At 36.6% G+C, this 22,532-nt stretch overlaps 2 protein-coding genes across 3 annotated transcripts; both read right to left on the bottom strand.

The window, feature by feature from the left end:
* Positions 1-4,138: 4,138 nt before the first annotated feature.
* LOC136258008 (uncharacterized) lies at positions 4,139-8,807 on the bottom strand. 2 transcript variants are annotated; one of them, XM_066051308.1, is made up of 2 exons: positions 8,679-8,807; positions 4,139-5,557 (listed from the first exon to the last, which is right to left on the bottom strand). In XM_066051308.1, exon 2 carries the CDS (start codon positions 5,469-5,471, stop codon positions 4,305-4,307), a length of 1,167 nt encoding a protein of 388 aa, XP_065907380.1. In that variant the 5' UTR covers positions 5,472-5,557; positions 8,679-8,807; the 3' UTR covers positions 4,139-4,304. The 2 variants fall into 2 exon arrangements, with proteins under 2 accessions (XP_065907380.1, XP_065907379.1); XM_066051307.1 differs by having other exon boundaries at positions 8,672-8,801.
* Positions 8,808-11,066: 2,259 nt separating this feature from the next.
* Positions 11,067-14,578, bottom strand: LOC136258196 (52 kDa repressor of the inhibitor of the protein kinase-like). The gene has a single exon (XM_066051520.1). The coding sequence runs from the start codon at positions 13,840-13,842 to the stop codon at positions 11,080-11,082; it is 2,763 nt and encodes a 920-aa protein (XP_065907592.1). The 5' UTR covers positions 13,843-14,578; the 3' UTR covers positions 11,067-11,079.
* Between the last annotated feature and the right edge of the window lie 7,954 nt (positions 14,579-22,532).

Raw genomic sequence — 22,532 nt, 5'->3', positions numbered from 1 at the left:
TTTATTATAATGCATTTATATAATTCTATGCAAAAATAGCTGGCTATAGGGCATGTCCACTGTATATACCTTACTGGGGGAGGTCCATACATCATGTGCCTGAGGAAGAATATGTTAATGTAAAGATGGTGACTGTGTTTAAGGCTGTGCAAAGATATATGTATTAATGTATTATGTGTCTGGTCTTGCCATCTCCCCAAAATTGACTAAGTGTCTAGGCTTCATTTTTTATTCTAATGTGGAGCATATGTACTTGATATTGCAGGATATGGAGTGCTAAACAAGAATAGTTGATGTACAATGTTTGTAACAAAAGGGTGTTTGCATGTTAAAAGTAAGCAGCACATTTAAGTAAGCATGTATTCTTTACTATCACCACTGTCTGTTTAAGATGACCTGGTTACCTAGTCTGTTGATTACATTCTCTGCCAGGTCAGTTTAATTTTGGAGAAGGGATTGTGCAGTTATCAAGTAGAGACTAAGGTGTATCTGTAGTGTAGTTTTCATGATTACGTAGATAGATGCTGTGCGTATGCAGAAAAGGTTGAGCACCCCATAACTTGCATTTTTCTCAGGCATTTAATAACCATTGCATACGTGAGAAGGAGGCCTTGGCACGTTTCTTATCTTTATGATTGTATATTTCTAGACCAAGAAATAAATAAAAATTGGTATTTGCTGAGGTGGAGTATTGCACATACACACATGATTCATAAGAAACATTTCAACAGATATCCTGTCAAGAGAACTTTTTGTCTACTGGTTTGTTTATTGCACTTATAGCTACTTTAAAGAACTTTGTACACACTATTATACTTCCTTGGGAGTGTTTGGGCACTGCATTGCATGTGGCAGTACGTGCACATGAGTGTCCTGATTGATGGGCAGCAGGAAAATATGGATTGAAATTGAACATCCATTTATGTAACAATATAAGAGAGAAAACCATCATGATTATGATGAAAGTGTACAAAAAAAATCAACAGTAAACAAATAGTATGGGAATCCTCAAACAAACGTGAACCACTTATCAGATCCACACAGTAGATCCATTGTGGGCATGATAAGGACTATGTAGCTATACATAACAACAAACAAAGAACTGTACGTACAAAAACACTATTAAGTCAGGGTCTCAGGGATGACGGTCCATTCTCTACTGAAAAAAAGATTCTCTGAGATGCAGAGATTGATGTTCTGGCCATTTTATTTAATAGGCCTCTAACATCCTGTTGGATTAAAGAAATTATTTCCTTTGATTGATCACGAAACTGGTTGGTAGTGACCCAAAAACACTGACTTCCACAATTGTGTAGTAGTTAGAGATGTTTAAACAATCCAACTCAGCAAGCAGTTGTAAATTACATTATTCTGGTTTTTGTTGCTTTTGACAACATGCAGATTCAATATGTTGTCTTTGGTCAAGAGGACAGGTTAACTCTAAAATACACATCAATGCATGCATATGGATCGAGAAATGGAATGGTAGATATACAATGTCAGGGTGATATATAAGATGTGACCAGCGCATGTACAGTCAAAGGTATGGTTTCCTGATTAAAGCGGAGTCCCTTGTCAGCATGGACACTGACACCTTTGCAATTAGCAGAAACAGTTGTCAATTTCAAGGCCAAAATGTGCAATACTTGATTATGACAATGAGTATACCTCTCTGTTAAGATAGTGTCACTGGCCAGCCACCCAGAATATGGGCTGTAGTTACCAATTGGAGTCACACAAGGTACACTTTGTATTACACTGTATGTGCCAGCAACGTGCACAGGTTGACTGCAGTGGGCAATATGTCAGAGGAAGCCTTCAACAGAAAGGAAAGCTGCCCAGAGTGAAACCCACCTAGGAGCTTGTTCCATGTTCTGCAAGAAGACTCCAACCTTGCTGAATCTAGAATTTACACCATACACTGAGATGATTGAGGTGAGTTTCTCAACAGCCTTCATTAGCTGGACTTTGGCTGCCTTATATAAGGACTGTGCTAATGACATGGAAGATAGATGACTTTGTGTAGCAGACAGGATGAAATAGCTTTGAGTCTGAAAGTAGAAGATCAATACTGACTCAGAAGTGATATAATTATAATCATAATAATTATAAGAAACTAATGCAACACACTACAAATGAGACCTCATCGTACTGTTTAATGGTAATGTGTGTATAATGTACATGCATTAAGTACAACATAATTTATACAAAATCATATGTGTCTAGTTTGCGCAACAATAAATCCATCAGGTAGCAAAAGTAATCAACGATAACTCAGGTTAGGTAATCTTTCCCAATCAATGGTTCTTTAAAGTTAGCAACATTGTACTCAACTTTTGAAAACTCTTAATCTATAGAAAAGTTTAACTATTCCTTGAATCCTGTTGTAGCACTTTACCAATGTACAATTTCACACAAATTTTGCAGAATTACTACAATGGATGATCATGAAGGCAAACAAACGCATGATAAACTCAAATGATCAAACAGTGAAAAAATGACAGACCAACCATCACATTATGCTCCATGAGTAACACATGTCAAAGTTGTACAACAGTTAATGATTCCTGAACATTAACTTGCTCTTGGATGCAACCATGAATTGTAGCCGGAGTTATCTAATAATGCAACTAGTACATGTATGTGAGACTTAATTGTTCCCAAAATAGAAAGTAACATGGTCACATTTCTGATCAATAGATGTATTCCAATGCAGAAATAATATTGTCATTTCAGTGGTCCTTATACAAAGCATCGATTAATGGCATAAATTGATGAATAATTTTGAATCTCAATAGTGGTTTAGTAAACAACAATATGGCATTAAACATTTAAGAACAGAAACACACTAATCAAAAGTGAAAAATTCCATCCAATCTAGTATAGCACAACAATTTAGAGAACCTACATTAGGAAGGATTTAGGAGGGGCATCAGCATAATTATGTTGCCAATGTTAGACATTTACATTTGCTTTGTATACTGGTACTGTACATGTGTCTCGGTATGCTACAACGCATGCACATGTATATGTTTAGCTATACTCTGGAATGGAAGAAAGGTCATGCCATCTTGCAAATTGTAGAGCACAAATAATAATACTGATCAGAGAATTGTTTTGGAAGTTTGAGATACTCTAATAGAGCAGTCAAGTGTACTCTAATAGCATTCATATATAAGTGTTTATCTACTTATCAATTTTAAATTATAAGTGAGAAGCTTTATGATTAGGAATTTCATGGGAAAAAATTCTTAAAAATAGTTTTTGTTTTAAATGCTTGATATGATGCTAGCTGCACCAAGACTCTTAATTTTCCATTAATGCTTATAATTATACTTCTGGCAGTTAAGCACTCTGACCAGCCAGTAGTTGTCTTCATGCTATTGCTATTTACGCATGCGCATATGGTTGATTAGTTCACAAACCTGCCATGTGAACTTACGTGAGCCGCTACACCATTAACTTTGTTTATAACTCCGTTTAAGATGCTGTTGTATATTAATCATGCATGATTATTATAATGGCAGTATTTTGGTTCACTTTTAGGGGGAACCATACTGTATGCCTTTCACCCATTTCTTACTCAGTATGACTTTTAAGTTATTTGTGAACAACTGCTGGTGGAAACTTGCAGCTGGTTAAAATACTGTGATTTGCTAATAGGGACAGTCTTCAATGCAACAATTGTTTCTAATGCAGAGATTACATTACTTTGCTGTCAGGTGCTCTTTATGGCTAGCTAGCTAACCGATCTGCGAAAAGGGGTCTTATAGCTAGGCATGAGGCTATTATGCTCCAAAAATTGAGCATTATGCTTTTGAGCAGTGTGGCTTGGCTACATGCCAATTGTTTGACAAGTTGATATTTTAGTTATTGTTGATAGATAACATGTACGTGCACCATGCTGTCCGGCAATTACATGTATAAGTTTGTGATTGGGCCTGAGTGCGAAAACAGGACATGTGGGCATAAACTACACCAAGATCATATCAGTAGTGGAATACAATAATCAGTTACATTGTATAACTCGCAATTATATTGCACAATAATGGCTGAAGCATAAACACAAATATTGTGTACCTCACATGCCCAGGTTTCACAGGCCCAGACTGACACATATGGTAATCACCATTACCTTTGTTGCAAAATTCTAGTAAACATCACTGCACATGTACAAGTACAAAAATAAATGTATAATGGAATTTACTAGGACATTGACACAATATACATATATTCAGAAATCTGTAATATAATCAAAGCATTCTTATACTGACTTGCCTATAGTAGTAAACTTGTGTGAAGAATTAATCTACTTTGTTACTAGTCACTTTACAGAACTCTTTTAGCTGTGCAGGAAGATCCAACTGGTTGACTATGTGAGGCATACCCCTTGTGAGAATGATGATGGCATTACAACAAAGACGTTGCAGGTTTTTTGGTGAAAACTTCTTTTTCAACACTAACACTTCAAATTTGTTGTATAAGTACTCATCGCCATTCCATGCAACACACAACCTATTGCCATAAAGCCTATTAATCTTTCCTACCAACTGTGTGTTGTAAACCCTACTATCTGGTAGTTTAATAGGAGCACCACTGAAGGTCTTCCCAACTGATAGGTCACTGCCAGTTACTGTACGCCCAATGCAGTACGTGATATCAAAACCTGTAAATTTTCCAACGCCGGCAATTACAGCATTTCGGGGCACCCTTCTAAGAGAGCCTACAACCCATTCAAGCAAATCTTGAGTCTCCTCAACTAACATTTCAAACCCATCATTGCTGTCATAAATATGTTCAAGAAATTTCCATGTAATATGAAGATGCATATCTGAAGGTGTCACATGTCCAGGAATCTCATTATAAGGATCAAGTTTATCAGCATTGGGCTCATCATTGAGGCGCTCTGCTCTACCGACATATATAACTTCTCCATTAGGAGCAATTCCAGCAGGAAATGCATTAGATGGAAGATCATGGCTAAAGATTTTTACCCACTCATCTCTTGGATGTGTAATATGACTTAACCTGGGCAATTGACGTGAGCAGAGAAATGAAAATTTGGACACTTCATATATCTTTCCATCATAAGGTACATAAGCATTAAAAGAGGTAATAGGTGTACGGTGACCTTGCTCACAAGTGCCTTCAACATACCAAGCATGTCCGACTCCAACAAGTGGGCCATAAAAATCTGCTGGAAATTTACTTTTGTTATATTTTCCTACTACTTTGCTCTCTGTGATAATATGGGGATCAATCTGAGCAACAAAATAGAGAAGTGATTTACGAGTTTTGTTTGAAAACACAATATCTTCTGGGAAGTACTTTGGAGCTTTTAGAAAATATTCATCACATGGCTTCCAATAAAACACCACAGAGTCTCTGCCAGCCAAAGCTTTATACCTTACACAAAGCTTCAGTGTTAACTCCTTGTCACTTGTGTTACTGTAGTCACAGTATGCTATCATTTCTTGTGAAGGTGTGATAATTCCAAAAGGATATTCATTATTAAAAGGATGGTGAGGTGCATACTGACCAATGTAGAGGGTCTCACCTAATATAATGGACATATTGTTAACCACTGTGGCATATATGTACTGTAACATGCACATGTGCATGCACACACAGAAATACTGTGTATATGCACTTAAGCATCATTCAAAGGTGTTAACTAGGGATTAACCCAAGGCAATATCATGGGAATGCGGTTTTGATGCTCAAAGATACAAATTGAGCAACACGGGGCATTAAGTTGTGTGTTTTGCTTTATAGGTTAGGCTAGTAATTGCTACATTTCGACTATTGATAGTTACTAAACTACATTCTAAGATAAATGATCAGTAATCATACAGTACAATAGTATACTATATATAAGGGATCATGATTAAGGTTTGGCCAAAAATATATGACCCTAAAATCAGTCCCGCAATACCACCATGGCACCTTGGCAGTATTGGTTAGGAATAACCAAGCCCAAAAGTGTCTTCAGTACAACCTGAAACACTTCCAAAAAGTTGCTACGAATAATTTAGTGGATTCTTTTACTGACTGACTATCTCGACCATGTGATCTTACACTTGTTTGATTTTTGCTTTGTAACTCTGTAACAGTGCTGCTAAAACTCCACTGTTTTTCAAGCCATCAAAAGTCACTACTACAATGAACACACCAAATTTCAACCTTATGTGGTTTACCCTGTAGCCATGACAAAAGTCTTATCTTTTTTTTATAAGAATTAATGTTCATAACATCATGTACTGTATACTTAACAGATTCATAGCCAACTTTCTACAGTATGTAAATTCACCTTTATACCCTCTCTATTTGCACTAAAGTTCAAAGTTCAAGGCAATTTAGTTACATGTTAGCAATTTTTGTAAAGTGTTCATAAAAAAAATCTAGACCCCTAATAAGTTAATAATAAAGAGAAAAATCAAAATTTTCAATGCCTATGTACCTCACAAATGGCTTGTGCAAATTTAATCAAATTTTCAGTGTGGTCTACTCTACAGCTATAATGGGGTGCAGAGGAGCCATGGAGCTATGCATGTGTAAAAATCACACCTGTCATTATATACACGGTGTGGCATACTGGCTTTCTTGCTTGGTTCCCATTATGTCATAGCTAACATAACTAAATCATATGGTTGTGGCTGGTCTGGTATTATAGTGATCCAAATACATAATACAAATTCTCCAACTGAAAAGGAAAACTGTTCAGCTACTGTACTACATCATTATTTAAAATTCCAAGTTAGTTATACCCTTTTTTTTTTCATTATGAAGTTCAAAATTTCAGAAAGGAATTCCAGAACACATCCCTGTTACTCAAGTAGTTTATAGTATACGTAAAGTTTTGAGCTAGAAAACTTTTGTAGACTAGCGACTATGGCAAGATTCGAGGGAAACTATTGTAGCTAGGCAGTTATCATTTGCAAATCCGGAAGAAAATTTTCGTAGCTAAAAAGTGATTTACAAAAATTTTGCACCTCAAGAATTTTAAGGTATACACTACGTAACCTATGATTAGGTCACGATGGTGCCAGCCAGGTTCAAAGAGTAAATAAAGTTGAGGCAGGGACAGAGGATGAGGTCAACATGCATGATGATTGTGTTAAATTTTCAATAGAAAACAATATGTTGTTGATTTCACACTAGGCTGTAACAAAGGGGTCCGACACCAAGATCCTTGAAAATCCTGTATGCTATATCCCACAGCAAGATTCCAGTCTGCAATATTATTGAGAGTTTGTATTTGTAAACTGTTTCAATCAACTTACCGTATATGACCGTATAGAAGCCTGGGCATTTATTTCCTATAAATCATTTTTGACCCGGCGTTTAAACGAGACCGGCATTAATTTGGACCCGGGAATTTATTTCTTACTAGCCACTCGTTGAGAATGACAGGTGCCAGTACAAGTACCTACGAAATACGAAATCCATAGCCCATCACGTACATAAGCCCATTTGGACTCCTCTGCTGGGTGAAACATTGGAAGTTGGGAGGAAAGATGACAATGACCACGATAAATACGCTATGGCCATCACCAGAAGAGAAGGCATAGTCGAACAAGACAAGACATCACAAGACTGGTGACGAGACATCACTATATAGTTAGCAGCTGACACAAGTTTAGAACCCCTTTCAGTGCATATCATTAGCACCCCGGCGTTTAAATGAGCCCAGGCGTTTATTATGACAGTCCCCTAGCTGTACCTGGCGTATATTTGAGCCCCTGTGTGTATTTGAGCCCGGCTTTAATACGGTCATATACGGTATATACGTAAATAACATCGATGAAAAGAGAGTATGCAAAGTATGTAAGAGTCCACTCACCAGATTCATAGGTCCCACCTGGCCGGATTGCAATTTTCTAAACGTTTCATACAGAATTACAGTTGATGTCGTCCCCTTGGCCAGCACCAGGCAAATATTAACCAATGCTCAGTGTGAAGTCTGCTCAGTGTCTGTTCCGGCTAACCACACAAGGGGCCAATACCGATCTTGTCAAACACAAAAAATAAACTTTGACTTTCACTAAAAATCACATTTTGACTAAATTTTTCTATATTTTTGTAAATTTACAGTGTACGTTCACAATGCTAATCTGAAACAAGAGTACATAATAATAGAGTAGGGAGGAGAGTGTCTAACTTCAGTGGATTCACCAAACTCACTGCGCTAAGACCTTGCGCAAACGCTAAGACCTTGTGCAAACTCACTGCGCTCAGACCTCGCGCAATCAACTATAGCCACCAAGGGTGACAAATGGTTTGCTCTATGAAGGAGGTTGTAGCACTTCTACTGCTTTAATTAGGAAATATCAACAGTCTTCTGTTCACTTAAAGGTATTGATTTATTACTAGAAGTTTTATGGATTGACGTAGGAGGGTTTGAGCGCAGTGTGTTTGTATGGAGTATATTGAGAGTTAGACACTCTCCTCCCTCTTCTATTATTATTATGTACTCTTGTCTGAAAGTATCGATAGTACTGGTATACACCTTTCAAGCTGTGCTTGTCCTTTTACCGACTGCAAATTATAGCTTGACTTTCACTCTGACTGAGGACGAAGATCAGAGTACAGGATATATTGGAGTGCCACCCCGGGCCCTAACCACAGTACAATGGCTGACCTAGTCGCCGGGAAGCGACCGAGATCATACCTCTTACATTCACTCCTGCGTGCACTGTTCCTGGAGGAATAAGCCCTTTATCCGACGGAATCATCCGCAACTTTTCCATTGTTCTGTTCTCTCCGCTACAGTCTGAGCTTAAAATAAATCCAGGGTTAAATAATTCCACACGCGCGTACAAAATTTTGGTACGCTTTAAATCAGGTGATCTGCTTTTAAATGCAATTTATTGATTTATTGTTAATCAGCAGGACCCTCCAGGGGTATAATGCTGATGTGCAATTACATGTGTACAATTTCAATTAGTTACTTAACTATATAAGTATGTACAATTACGACAAGTTACTTAATTATATACATATGTACAATTACAATAATAAACTATAAAAATATATACAATTACGATAAGTTACTTAACTATATACATAGAAGGGGCTAATCTTTGCTTAAATTCTTCAACACAGTCAGTCTCAATAATCTCATCATCTAATCTATTCCATTCTGGTACAGTTCTTGGGAGGAAGGAATATTTATATACATCAATTCTTGGTTGGTAAGGTACTAGTTTAAAGTTGTGTGAGTGTCGGGTCCGTAATACAGTAAATTTAAATGGGAGGTAACAGTTCGGTATAATTAATAAATCATGTAGTACTTTATATAGTAAAACTAGTCTTAGCTGATTTGCGACATTCTTGTAGTGTAGGCCATTGCAAGTTTTCAAGGATGTTAGTGATGCTGTCTCTATTATTTCGTCTCCATGGTTGACCTGTGACAAAACGAGCAGCTCTATGTTATACCATCTCTACTTGATTTATGTTGTCTTGGTTTGGTGGTGTGGATCATTGATGAACGATACTCAAGACAAATTGTTTATATGCTACATGGCTAGGACAATGCTGAAGATTTCGTCGCAAAAAACCAACAGCTCTGTTTGCCTTATTGCAGATGTAATCTATATGTGGTTTCCATGAAAGTCTGTGATGTAACTTTACTCCAAGATACAAATGTTGTTCTGTAACTGCCTGTGAGGTGCCATTCATTACATACAAAATAAACTTTTGTTATGGTGATTAGAAATTTGCAAGTAGAAGGATTAAATGTAGTTAATGAAACAAGAGGTTGCACTAATGGGCATACTAGCTATATGAGTGTCTGTATATCATGACAGGCTACTAAGCTAAATTTAAGCCGGCCTCTCTTGTTTCCCTTGTTTCTTTATTCTTTGATCCGTAGCAGTGTTGGGACAGTTACTTTTTAAACATAACTCGTTACATATTATATGTTATTATTTACAACTGAACTATTTAGTTACAGTTACATATAATAATATTACATGTTATATTACTTTGTGTCCACAGCCTTAAGCTGTCACGTGTGAAACTGCCACTTTATCACGTGACATGATTGCGTTGTTGGACAATGTACAAATCTTGGTTATAAGCAAGAAGTTGGTGAATAAGCTTCATTCAGTAGGCTTCGTTACTTTGTAGTGGCTAGGTGTTACTCAGTGGATTACTAACGAGATTAGTAACTTCGCCTTAAAGTTATAATATTAGACTAGTTACAGTAACTTCATTACTTAGGTAAAGCCAATGAAACTTGATTACTAGTTTCTCGCTCAGATTTTTGAAAATTTGATGCGGGCGGGCGGTTATTATTCATTATTTTTCAAAAGCACACATGACACACATCCCAAACATGAAGATTTCTGCCAAAAAACAGTGAGATCTACATTGATTACTCTACAGACTTGCATTAAATAGCTATAATGCGATTAGTGCGTTACTAATCCGTATAACAAGTGATTTTTCCATTAGAGTATAGCTGATTGCTGTATTAGAGTAAAAGTGACTGCTCTATTAGAGTATTTCGATCAGTGAAATACCGATAATGAAATTCCATGCGGGTGTATCAAAAGCATGCGGGCGATTACGCGAAACTGCTAATCAAGTTTCATTGGCCTAGCGCGTTACATTTGCAAGTAAAGTAACTTGGCTATACCTGTATTTACAGCATATTTCGTTATATTACAGTACTTCGTTACCACAAAAGAACGTAACGCGTTACCCCAACACTGATCCCTAGCTAATCCAACTTAAAATTCTAATTTTCCTCCTAGTTCATTCGTTTACTTTTAATAACATAGTCACTTTATCGAACCCATGCATAGCTACAGTACCGCTTAAAGAAACAATGGCATGCACGGTTGTATACAATCACTGGACTAGACTAGTGGACTGGACAGTGAATGATCAAGTGCAGATCTAGGGGGATTCTGAGATTTCCAGAAACTGGTCAAGTATAGTTTCAGACAATTCTATATATAATAGAACAGTCAACTCAGGGGCTGATCCAGGGGGGGTGGATGGGGTGGCTAGCCACCCACCCTGGATTAAACTATATATCACGGCATGCAAATTAAGCATTAACAGCTCATACTAATCATATAAAACACTACTTGTACACATTTTTCTGCTATGTTTAGTTGCAAACTCTTTACATATTTGTTCAACATTCAGTTGAAAGCTAAATCCTTGCATTGCTAACACCCCAAGGTTGCCCAGTCTTTCATCCGTCATAGTGGTGCGCAACCACAAATGAATTTGCCTGAGACAAGAAAAGGTCCTTTCTGCTTCAGTGCTTCCAATCGGAAGTATTACCAATATGCACAGGAGTTCTCTTATATTGGGGAAGAATATTGGATCTGCATCTTCACTCAGCAAGTGAGTTATAGACTTCTCCTTTAAAGTGGCATGGAATTTATTGCAGTGAGCTTTCCATCTAGCAAGTTCACTGTCAAGGTCATCTTCTGCTGGTAGCAAATGACTCCATTTAGATTTTAAGATGGTACACAGTTGATGTTCGTCTTTTGTGGTAATTACAGTGGGCACCAATGCACACAGTTCATAATGTGCTCGTGTATCTACAGAAAATCTGGCTTCCAATTCACTTATAATTGAGTCTAACAAAGGAATGGTAATTGTCACTCTCCAGTAATCAGTTGGTGAGCTTACTGTAGGGTTTGGTCTAGTTTGACGGCCTCTTATAACACGGGGCATACTTTCGCTGCTGCTAATATCCCTGCATAGATTTAGAGCTTTATGATAAATTCTATTATGTTCAGCATTTACATTTTCACGAAGTTGCTTGTAATGCTCCTTGACTTCATCAACTTTTTTAAAACCAAAGTATACCTCTTGTAGTCTACCTTGTAAACATTCTGCAATTGGTTTAATCGGCTCCAATAATTCTTTTGATAGCAAAAATGCAACCACGTGCTCAAAGCTAGTAAAAATGTGCTTCAAACCATTAGCAGTGCTACGAGATTCAGAATCCCAGTTCCAAGTATTTCCATCAGGATAAATTTCATTGTCATCATCAGCAGGTGAACAAATATGTTCCCAAGTCTTAATAAGGTAAGGATACAATTCTAAAATTGTGGTGAAAGTATTATGCCGTTCAACCCATCTTGTTTTACACAGCCCATTTATCTTAGATTTCCTGGCAGATGGACACAAGCGCTGAATTATGTGTTCAAGAAACCGTTGTCTCTTTGGAGAGTTGTGGAAGTATAAGAACGCCTGATGACAGTTATTAATCATATTTTTTACAGCTTGAACCTTTGAAGAATGGCATATTACTAGATTCAAACTATGCAGGCAGCAACCTTGAAATTCTGCATCTGGTGCATTATTCTTTATATGTGCTTGTACACCAGAATTTGAAGAGCTCATGGAAGCTGTTGTATCGTATGCCTGCCCTCGGCAATTTTTAACATCAATTTCATGTTTTTGTAAAACTTGCAAGATGCCATCTGCAATGCTTTTCCCAGTTATCCTCTGAAGAAAATGGAAGTCAAGTAACACTTCGTGCTTTATTGGCTTCACACGAAAATTTTCATTATCAATTTCCAAGAACCTTAAGCAAACCGACAAAATCTCCTTACCATGAGATGTAGCTTCATCAGCAATTAATGAAAAATGTGGACACTTCTGTATGCAGGTTCGATAAAATGCACGAATTTGGTCAGCAGCTATTTCCAGTATCTCGTTTTGAACGGTCTTACTGGTATATTTTGCATTCTTTGGACCAAGTATTAAGTGTTCGCTCAGTGCTTTATTGTTCTTTGCCAGCAATCTAAGTATGGCAATGAAATTTCCTTCATTTCTTAATGGCTCCTGTGTAAAGTTCACCTTATCCTGATTGTGACCTTGGAGAGAAATTCGTTGCTTTGCACACAATAATACTGTCTCAGCAATTGTTGGCAATACTTCAGTATTAAATTTAAAATTCTTAGAGCTTTTATCAATTAACTGACTATCGATTCTTGATTCAGGATTAGCCCACCTTCTTGTAAATTCAAAGGCATGATCTACTGCTCTCAAATGATATGCATGTTTGGCATGCCTCTCCATCAACTCCTTGGATTTGTTGTAATTCTTGAAGGGCGTACACACAAATGCACCGAGATGTGTCTTTTCACTGTCAGTTAAAAACAAAATGCAGGGCAAACACCATCCTCCTTGACTATTCTCCAAACCATAACGTAACCATTTGTAATCTTGAAGCCATCGAGATTGAAAAGTTATCTGTTTTCTTTTCCTTCCTCCAGAAACAGTGAAGTAGACTGTGTCAAAATCAGTGCTCCTTAGATTGCTTTGTGATGAAGTAATCAATTCATATTTTTCATGATCTTTTATTATTCTTGATCTACTAATGGCCACTTGCAGAATATCACTAGATTCTGAGTTAGATACAAAGTTCACGTTAGGATAAGATGGCTCACCATTGCTATTAAATTCAACAGGATCACTATCATGGAAAGTTTCTGGTGCAACCTCACGGCAAAGCTCACCAGTTGATTGTTGAAGGCTCACTGTCAAATTATCTGGCCAGTTAGCTGCTTCAATGAAATCCGCATTAACTCTAATACTTTCAGTAGTGGAAGGGGTAGCCTCTGTCTCTTCATTTATGCCCTGAGATTGACATTCATTCCCATCACTGTCATTGTTGATACCACTTTCATTAGTGATTGTGACTGGAGTTTCACTTCCAGACTCAGTCTCATTGTCAATCAAACCTTCTTCCCCAACTTCACTGTCACTGTTACTTCCATCAGTAGTAAGGGTTTCACTTAGAGGATTCTGTCCTTGTTGGGCTATAACTTTTGATCTAAAATAATCTAAAATAGACCTGGACATCTGTACAAACTAGCACATGGCATCTACACTAACAGTGCACTTTATTTGAAGCAAAACCTTCAGGTGGACATTTATTATTATGGTTTTGTTCATTTACAGCTGCAGTTGTTAAATGGACATAATAGCACAGCTGCCAACAAGTTTTTAAACTATATGCTGTAGCTAGCTTTACAGTGTTTCTTCTAAACAGCTAGTACACTGTCTGAAATTCTAGCTAGTAGCTACATACAATTGTTCTTTTCAGTCAAAATCACTTCCAGATTCAATCTAATTCTTTGGTGGATTCAGGGTGGAGGGAAGGGGGCTACGGTAAAACTTTTGTTCTTATACAGTAACTGTTAGCTGCTACTGCTTTTCTTAGCTGCTACTGCTCTAACTACACTACAGTGTACAGATACAATTTATCCTAAAGGGACCCTTTTAGGATATTGTATCTGTACACTATAGTGTAGTTAGGGCAGTAGCAGTAGCAGCCAACAGTTACTGTATAAGAACAAAAGTTTTGAAACTAAGTAAAATTTGATCTAAATAGCATGTTTTGAACACCTAATTTTAAAAATTTTCCTGGGGGGGCATGCCCCCAGACCCCCCTAGACAGCTCGTGCTTCGCACTTCGCTAAGCGTGCTCCGCACGCTGTCTGCAGTCACCTCTCTCACCAGTGTATAGCTACACCCTTACTGCACATGTAAAGCTTGTGAACTAAGCCAGCCACCCCCTTTCATTTATTCCTGGATCAGCCCCTGCAACTATCCTAGAAGAACAATTATTTTGTTATTTAGTCTACCACTCTAAAATTAAATCTCAGAGCTTATAAGACCTGAAAATTTTCCTGAAGGCATACCCCCAATCTATCCCCTCAGAATGGCATTCATGGATCATGCCTGTTGTATGCTTCAAACTTCACATATAAGTCCACCTCTCTTTAGACTACAACAAGTTTGATACTGAAATTTGATTGGCTGAAAACGTGGTCTCTGAATCTCGTAGAGCCACGGTCATGTCCAATAGAGACCACGCTCTGAGGCGATACGAAACACGATAATTACGCGCCTGTAACATTGGCAACGCATGGGCATTTAAATGGCTAGTAACAGCCGTACTGAATTAGAGGGAGGTGTAATGGGCTTGTTTGTACTAATCAACACTACATTACTTGCTTACAAGCAGCTGTCGGGGCAAAACAACAGCAACAATGAGTTGTAGTCCAGTCGTTGAGTCCAGTACTTCGATACATAGCACGCGCCTGTAACATTGGAAACGCATGGGCGTTTAAACGGGTAGCAACAGCCACGCTGAGGTCCCGCCATGTAGGGAGGTGTAGAGGGCTTGTTTCTAGTAATTAGCCATACATTTCCAAGCAGCTGTCAACTCAAGGTACAATAACGAGTTGTAGTCTAAATAAGTTAGACGTCAAGAACCACTGGGTTCTACGGGATTTAGAAAACCCTCAGGCGCTACAGCCCAGGGCCTTCGAGTTTTCTAAATCCCGTAGAACCCTGGTTCTTGACGTCTAACTATAATTTAGATATTATGCTAATAGAACTAAACAGCATATATCAATCAATTCCTAAATAGCTATATATGTTTTACTTATATACATTAGATTTTTTTGTTGTTACCAGATCTAGAATTCATGATCAGTCTCACTGCAATACGTACATAATATTCAAAATTTAACCTTCCTGCATGAGGGAGCGTTAAGTGTGCATGCAACAGAAACATGTAACCAAAATTCCATGGAGCTACCCTTGAATGATCCACAGAAGCTACAATATTATACGGATTGTCTAGCTACTTAGCTGTGCTTTACTATCATCTCATGTTGCATTACTGCATGATTTAATACAGGGATGATGATCCATACTTGATTTTAGGGCTGAAACAGATATCTGTATTAACCAGATATCCAGATAGCAATTTACTATCTGGATAGTAATTTGAGGCCATAAGGATAGTCAGTGGCGTAGCCAGAGTTTTCGCCATGCCTGGGCAATGGGTGGGCAAGCCATTTCCTATATAACACACGTACACATGCCCATCTTCATATGGACATCAATATAACATTTTTAAAATGCATTATGTATCATCCTACACTACTGTATGCAAGATGACTAATATCAACCTAATAGAAGCGAACGCCTAGCTAGCTATTGGCCTTCTAACACATTACATACATCTAGCTACATGTGTCTTAATACCAGACTACTAAGATTCTTGAATTAAAGCACGAGGCGCTCTATCACGTGATGACTAATGCTCTGCCACTACAGTTGTTAGCCTAGAAAAGTGGAATCAAAAAGAAAAGAATTGCTGACTGAACAAGTACTCCATACCGTTTGAACTGAGCAGTATCCACACGGATAGATGGGTGCTAATTTCACAAACACCTCTAGACTGCTTTGCCTCCCGAGTTTTGACCACACCAATAGCTACCGTGATTACTTAATCCAAATGTAAACCGTCCAACCCACTATAGTGAAACCAATTCTTTGTCCTTCACTCCTTGCCACAATGCTGCGCAGTTTTTTGTAATCACGTGATCTTGCTTCTATTTATTGCCTCCTCTATTTGTGCACAATCAAGTTACTCGGAGGGAAAATCCCTTGGATAACCCCATCTCTGTTTAGCCAAAAAGAAGGAAACCATCGGCGAAAATGGCACGGTGAGTGTTGTATAAGTTGTGCTATACTTATTCTTGTACAGTGACTAGTTAAGTAACATTAGCAAAATCTCGAGCTATCCAGCCCACGTCTTTATAATTACTCTAGGAGCTGATGGTAGGGCAAAGAAGTCTGATGCCCGGGCAATGCCCTGGCTTGCCCGGGTTTGGCTACGCCACTGAGGATAGTTTCTAATGATTAAAAACAATTCTTATGTTAATTTTCCTTGATTACTACAAACTTAATTTTCACTACATTAAAATTAAAATTTTGTTAGCAAAAGGTGTTCAAATACTACCTCACTTTTTGTAAAATCTAATGTTGACAACACATTGCAGCATACATGTATAATCACACAAAAACATTATTATAACTATGTATCTACTGAATGTGCTTTTTATAAATGTTTATATACAATTATCATTACATCATGTGCATTACTGATATTGGTTATACATGTCCATGATAAAGCTACAGTATTTTTTAAATGTTTAAATTGTTTATATGGTGCAACACACACAATGCAGTACCATCTCATAATCAATAATGTTCAATCTTCACCTATTAATGGTTCACGAAAGTTAGCAAAATTATATGCAACTTCTGGAATTTCTGTACACAAGTTTTCAACGTGAACTTTTCTTTGCCTTTTATGGTAGCAATAATGCACTATGCAATTCCTTATGTTTGCTGCAGATTTTACTAGTCTGGTACAATGGACGGCAATGATGAATGCAAACACATGATAAGCTACAACGACCAGACAGTGAAGAAATGACAGACCAACCATCACATTCATTGTGATTATGTTCATTGTTTCATTTCCATTGAATATAAGGAGGACACACATTATGGCAAAGTTGTATAGCAGTAATGATTCCTGAATGTTAATTAACTTACTCTTGTAGGGCTGAATGTAACCATGAATTGTAGCCAGAGTTATCATTATTATACAACTAAATGTGAGATATACAGTTTTTCCTAATATAGAAAGCAACACAAAAACATTTCTGATCAATAATTGTATTCCAATCCAGTAGTAGTGCCGACTTTTGAATGGTCCTTGAAAAGCATCTATTAATGGCTTAAATCGATGAATAATTTTGAATCTCATCAGTGGTTTGGTAAACAACAATATGACATTGAACATTAACAAGAACAGAAACAACAACAAGCATACACTAATCAAAAGTGAAAACTTCCATCCAAATAGTGGAATAGTTGGATCAAGTAACCAAAGATTCTTGGAAGTGTGACTTGGTATAGTGATGATGGTAGTGTACAAAGGTGTACTAGATATGGCTTGTAGTATACTAGTGTAAGTAAGCATAAAAAAGGTTGCTAGTACTGGTAGTGCTCTATTAAATGTTAAGCGATAAAGTTTAGTGGAGTAACGGCTACCCAAAATAAATGTAATAGTGATTATTATCAAGTATATTGGATAAGCAAGTTGTATCCACACTTTAGCATACAGATCCATACCATTATAAAAGCACAAAACAAATGGTGGTGCAAAATTAGCAATGTAAATGTAGGGCTGTAAAATTGCCACAAATCTTTGCTTGAAATGCAAATACGGACCACTTATCCAAACTAAGTTTACATATACAGTGATACTATTAATAGTCCCCAAGGTTACTGTCAAGTTTAGGACAAGAAGAAGCACAATAAGTAATAAACCAGTACAAACAAAATAAAGTATAAATAATAAATGAAGATCTGAACACATTTTACACTGGTTTGAACCAAACACTACACTGTACCGTTCTGTACATTGTGAGCATAGCAAACCAGTTCTGTGAGGCTGACATTGATCATCTGGATGATGTAAATTAATCCTTGTCGTACCTTGTAAGCAATAGTAGGTGGGACAATCAGTGGACACCTTGTACTGTTTGGTTGAGTTAATACCTAATATATAAGTATTAGAAAGTCTTCTGACTGTTTGACTACTTATCATACACTCATCAATGTATTTTCTAAGATCAGGATCACAGTCACAAATTCCATGTTGTAATGTAAATCCTAATGGACATGGAAGAAGGTTTACATAAAAGGCATCATAATCAGTATATAAGTTTGGCTGTGCTGTTAGGAATAACTCACAAACTGCTGCTTGTTCTGAAGCAATTGGAAAATGAACAGCCTTACATTGGTTGCTATAGAATACATATCTCATACTGTCAAATTTATAAATTTGGCATGCTGATTTCGGTAAATTTTTATTGTATGTTTCCACATACAAGATGCCACTATCCTCATCATTATAAGGCAGACACAAATCCACAGTCAAATTTTCACCAGGATATACAGGACCTAATTGATCAACACTACAGTTGTAATGTGATGATGATGGACAGTAGCAAACTGTGGTGTGAATACCTATTGAGTCTAACAGTAGGCTATTTTCATGCTTGACATTGATGATTCTATTATTCACAATATTTGGGGTGACATTTTGAAATGCTGCACCAGGAGCCCACTCACAATGTGATGTTAACTGATAGATATAACCATATATTAATTCAGTAGGATATGGCAATTTATGTTTGTTTTGGAATATTTTGATTTCAAAGTCTTCATATCTGTTGTGAATGGGTGTGTAGTATTGGAACAGACAGTAAGGATAAGGATTATTGGATGCAAGGTGAACGTGTATTAGTTGATTGTGAACTGTGTTATTGGACAGTGTCAGTGTCATATTACCTGAGAGCATCAAATACAACCGTACACCAATGATAGAAATTACCTGTACACTGTAATTATTGTCAAACAGTACTGTGTTAGAGACAGTCAACTTTGAAGACAATAAATGAATAATTTCACTGAAAACATTATTAATGAATTTTGTAATTCCATTGAAGTGCAATTGTACATTTTTAAATGATGTTAATTTACCATCAGCACTATAAACATTCTTATTAGTGTCTGCAATGAAATTACCTTCAGTGTAAATCATGATGGATGTCTGATCTTGACTGTGCTGGAGCACTTCCAATAAAGCTAAACCATTGTTATAAAATTCTATATTATTTAATATAATTTTAATTTTGGCATAAAGACACTCTGACGCTACCCTAATTTTCAGGAGTTTAAGATCTAAACTAGTGTCAGCATCTCTACGATGAATATTTATAAATGAAGTTTCAGAAAAGTGAATCTCAAGTCTTGGGTGATGCTTGTTTGTCTCAAAGATACAAGAGACGTCATATTGGAAATCAATCAGGCCATGTGTTACACTGCTAGAAACAAAAGTGCATTTGCTAAAATGTATGTTGATAAGTGATAAAGAATGAATATAAGTCTTCACCATGCCACCATTCCAGTTAGAAAATTTAGAGCTTGTAACAACTACAAAGACACTGAAGTAGCCGTTTAATAATATTTCAAGCATGCTCCTATCAGAATTACATATACAAGACTTGCAATGATCTCTCAAAACAATGTTGCTAATTTTGACCATAACTATCTTGTCATATTTTGCAGCGTTGTTATCTCCAGTAACCCAGTACACTCCATGGCTACATATAGAATCACCGTTTATTTCATGCTTACCCATAATTATAGTAACATTTTCAAGGATATTGTTTCCCATCACATTAAAGGCAAATGTCCCATACCCTACCGGGTTGTTAATGTATATGTTGGCAATGTTGATATTAGTGCAGTAGTCTAAAAACAAAGATGCAAATTCACCATAGTAATGTGGAATACTATAAACAAATGATGGCGATGAAGTACCACATTCATCAAACTTCAAGTTTCTCATTGTAAGATCAATTACATTGTAGAAATATATGGAATATAGTGGCAAGCATTTAATGACACTTACAGGTAAGGTATGGTTACTGATACCTAATAGTGAAAAATTTGTGACATTCTGAATTGTAATGTTGCCTTTTATGTGATAATACTCTCCTTGACCAAAGAGTAGTGTTGTATCAGACACAAAGTAATCATTAGAGTTGTTAATGAAGTATTCTAGTGTATGACAAGGTGGTTGTAGACATTGGGCATCATCAGGATGAACATGATATTGATTATGAGCAGCAAGTATGATGGTTAGTAGTCCAGTAAGTGAAATATAAAATATGATGATCACTAAGAGAATATTGCAAATGAATAATGAAGCTAGCAACAAACCAATCAAATTTAGTACACTACATAACACTGTACGTGCACTTCATATTCAATACACTTAACTGTATATGGTCCTTTTACTGATCTCTCTATAAATTTAATTTGTAAATACAACATACAGATACCATGACATAACTGTATAAGCAATATGTATACCTGCAGCTGATTTCATTGACAGACTGAGTAAACACACTAAAATGATCTCACTGTAGTGTACAGTATTACATGCACATATGAACAATGTTGGATTAGCTACCTTGTTGTTTACCATACAATTACTGATTACTTTATATGCAAAAAAAAATTAATCATGAAATGAAAACCAAAACATACATCTAATATAACAATAGCTGCTACACAGTTACATGTATATAAACATCATTGCTATACAAACAAGTCATTGTAAAACACTTTCAACATAATATCATGAATTGTTGTGTATAGATCTACACATATAATGCCATTTATACCATTACATATTTTTCAAAATAACAAATTACCCTGCTTTTGCACAAGGGGTGACAGTTTAATGCTTTTGTAGTTGCAAGTGAAACTATGGAGGAACTGCAAATGGGAGACTTATGTGTGGCCAGTGCCAGTAAATTGGATATTCAAATGATATCCTAGATTCACAGTATGTACAGTGGAACCTACATAAGCTCTGGAGCAGATTTAGGGGGTCAAGAGGGCTCCTCTAAAAATATTTAGTATACATGTCAATCGTGCTGTATAATCTCATTCAGTGATGTTTCATCTTTCTAGTTGTGTAGTGTGACTTTTAACTACACAAATGCTACCAATGGCTATCTTATAAATGCTGTAGTCCCAACGGCAAGCCTACATGCTAATTAAAACCCACAATTAAATATTTTGAATGTTGTATATGGTAAGCAGCTATAACTGTGCATATACATGGGTACATGCATTTAGTCAAACAAATGTATACAGTATTACCTATTTTCTTTAGTAACTTTCCTTTGATTGTTGTCAAAATAGTTAGCTAAATAAAACTTTTCAGTATTCAGTCAGCATTTTCAAGGGAGCTGCATTCTAAGATCCTGTCTAGCTACTACCACTGCATGTTATAGGTGTATTCTGTGCAGAGCTATATATTGTACAGGTTTTATAACAGAGCAGATCTAGTTTCTGAGGTTTCCAGAAACTGGTCAAGTATATTCAGCCAATTAAAATTGATTTGCAACTGAGGTATCAAAGGTTAAGGTCTAAATACTTTAATAGAGCAGTCAACTACTCTAATAGAGCAACCATATTTTTAGTTTGCCACATAGTAAAAATTAGCATATTTCAGAGTGGTTAAGTCCTGAAATTATTCTTGGGATATGCCCCAGAACAATATTCACGTCTGCTGTATGCTTCTAACTTCAGATACTGTAACACCATCTCTAAACTCTTTAACCTGTTGCAGTTCTCTAACATGTTTTAAACTGTCAGCTTTTAAATGACTTTTTGGTGAAATTTGTTATCAGATTCAATCTCAGAATACATAATTTTCAATAGGGGAGTGCAAGTGCATACCCCCAGGTTTAACTGTACATGTAATGAAAATTGGAGACCTGTCACTAAAATTTCTGGAGCTGCCCTTTTATAAGATAGTTCAGCAAGGCAGTAGCCAGAAACCCTGGTCCATCAACAATTGTATACTATAATATGACTGAATTTTGGAAAATCACCCTTATGAGCACATTCAACATATTAAATATTTAGTTCTGAAACACAGCGTTATACATAAGTTATTATATATCCTACCCACTTAAGGGTATAGAATAAACCATAGATACCTTGAATTACAAGAAAAAATTTAGAAATACTTGAAAAGTGTCTTCTACCATTAACAGCACCATGCTAAATTCTACTTGTTTGCAGGCACG

The sequence above is a fragment of the Dysidea avara genome, chromosome 6, assembly GCF_963678975.1.
Source record: "Dysidea avara chromosome 6, odDysAvar1.4, whole genome shotgun sequence".
NCBI classification, from domain to species: Eukaryota; Metazoa; Porifera; class Demospongiae; order Dictyoceratida; family Dysideidae; genus Dysidea; species Dysidea avara.
The sequence above is the reverse complement of the archived record's forward strand: the minus strand, read 5'-3'. Positions and strand labels throughout refer to the sequence as shown.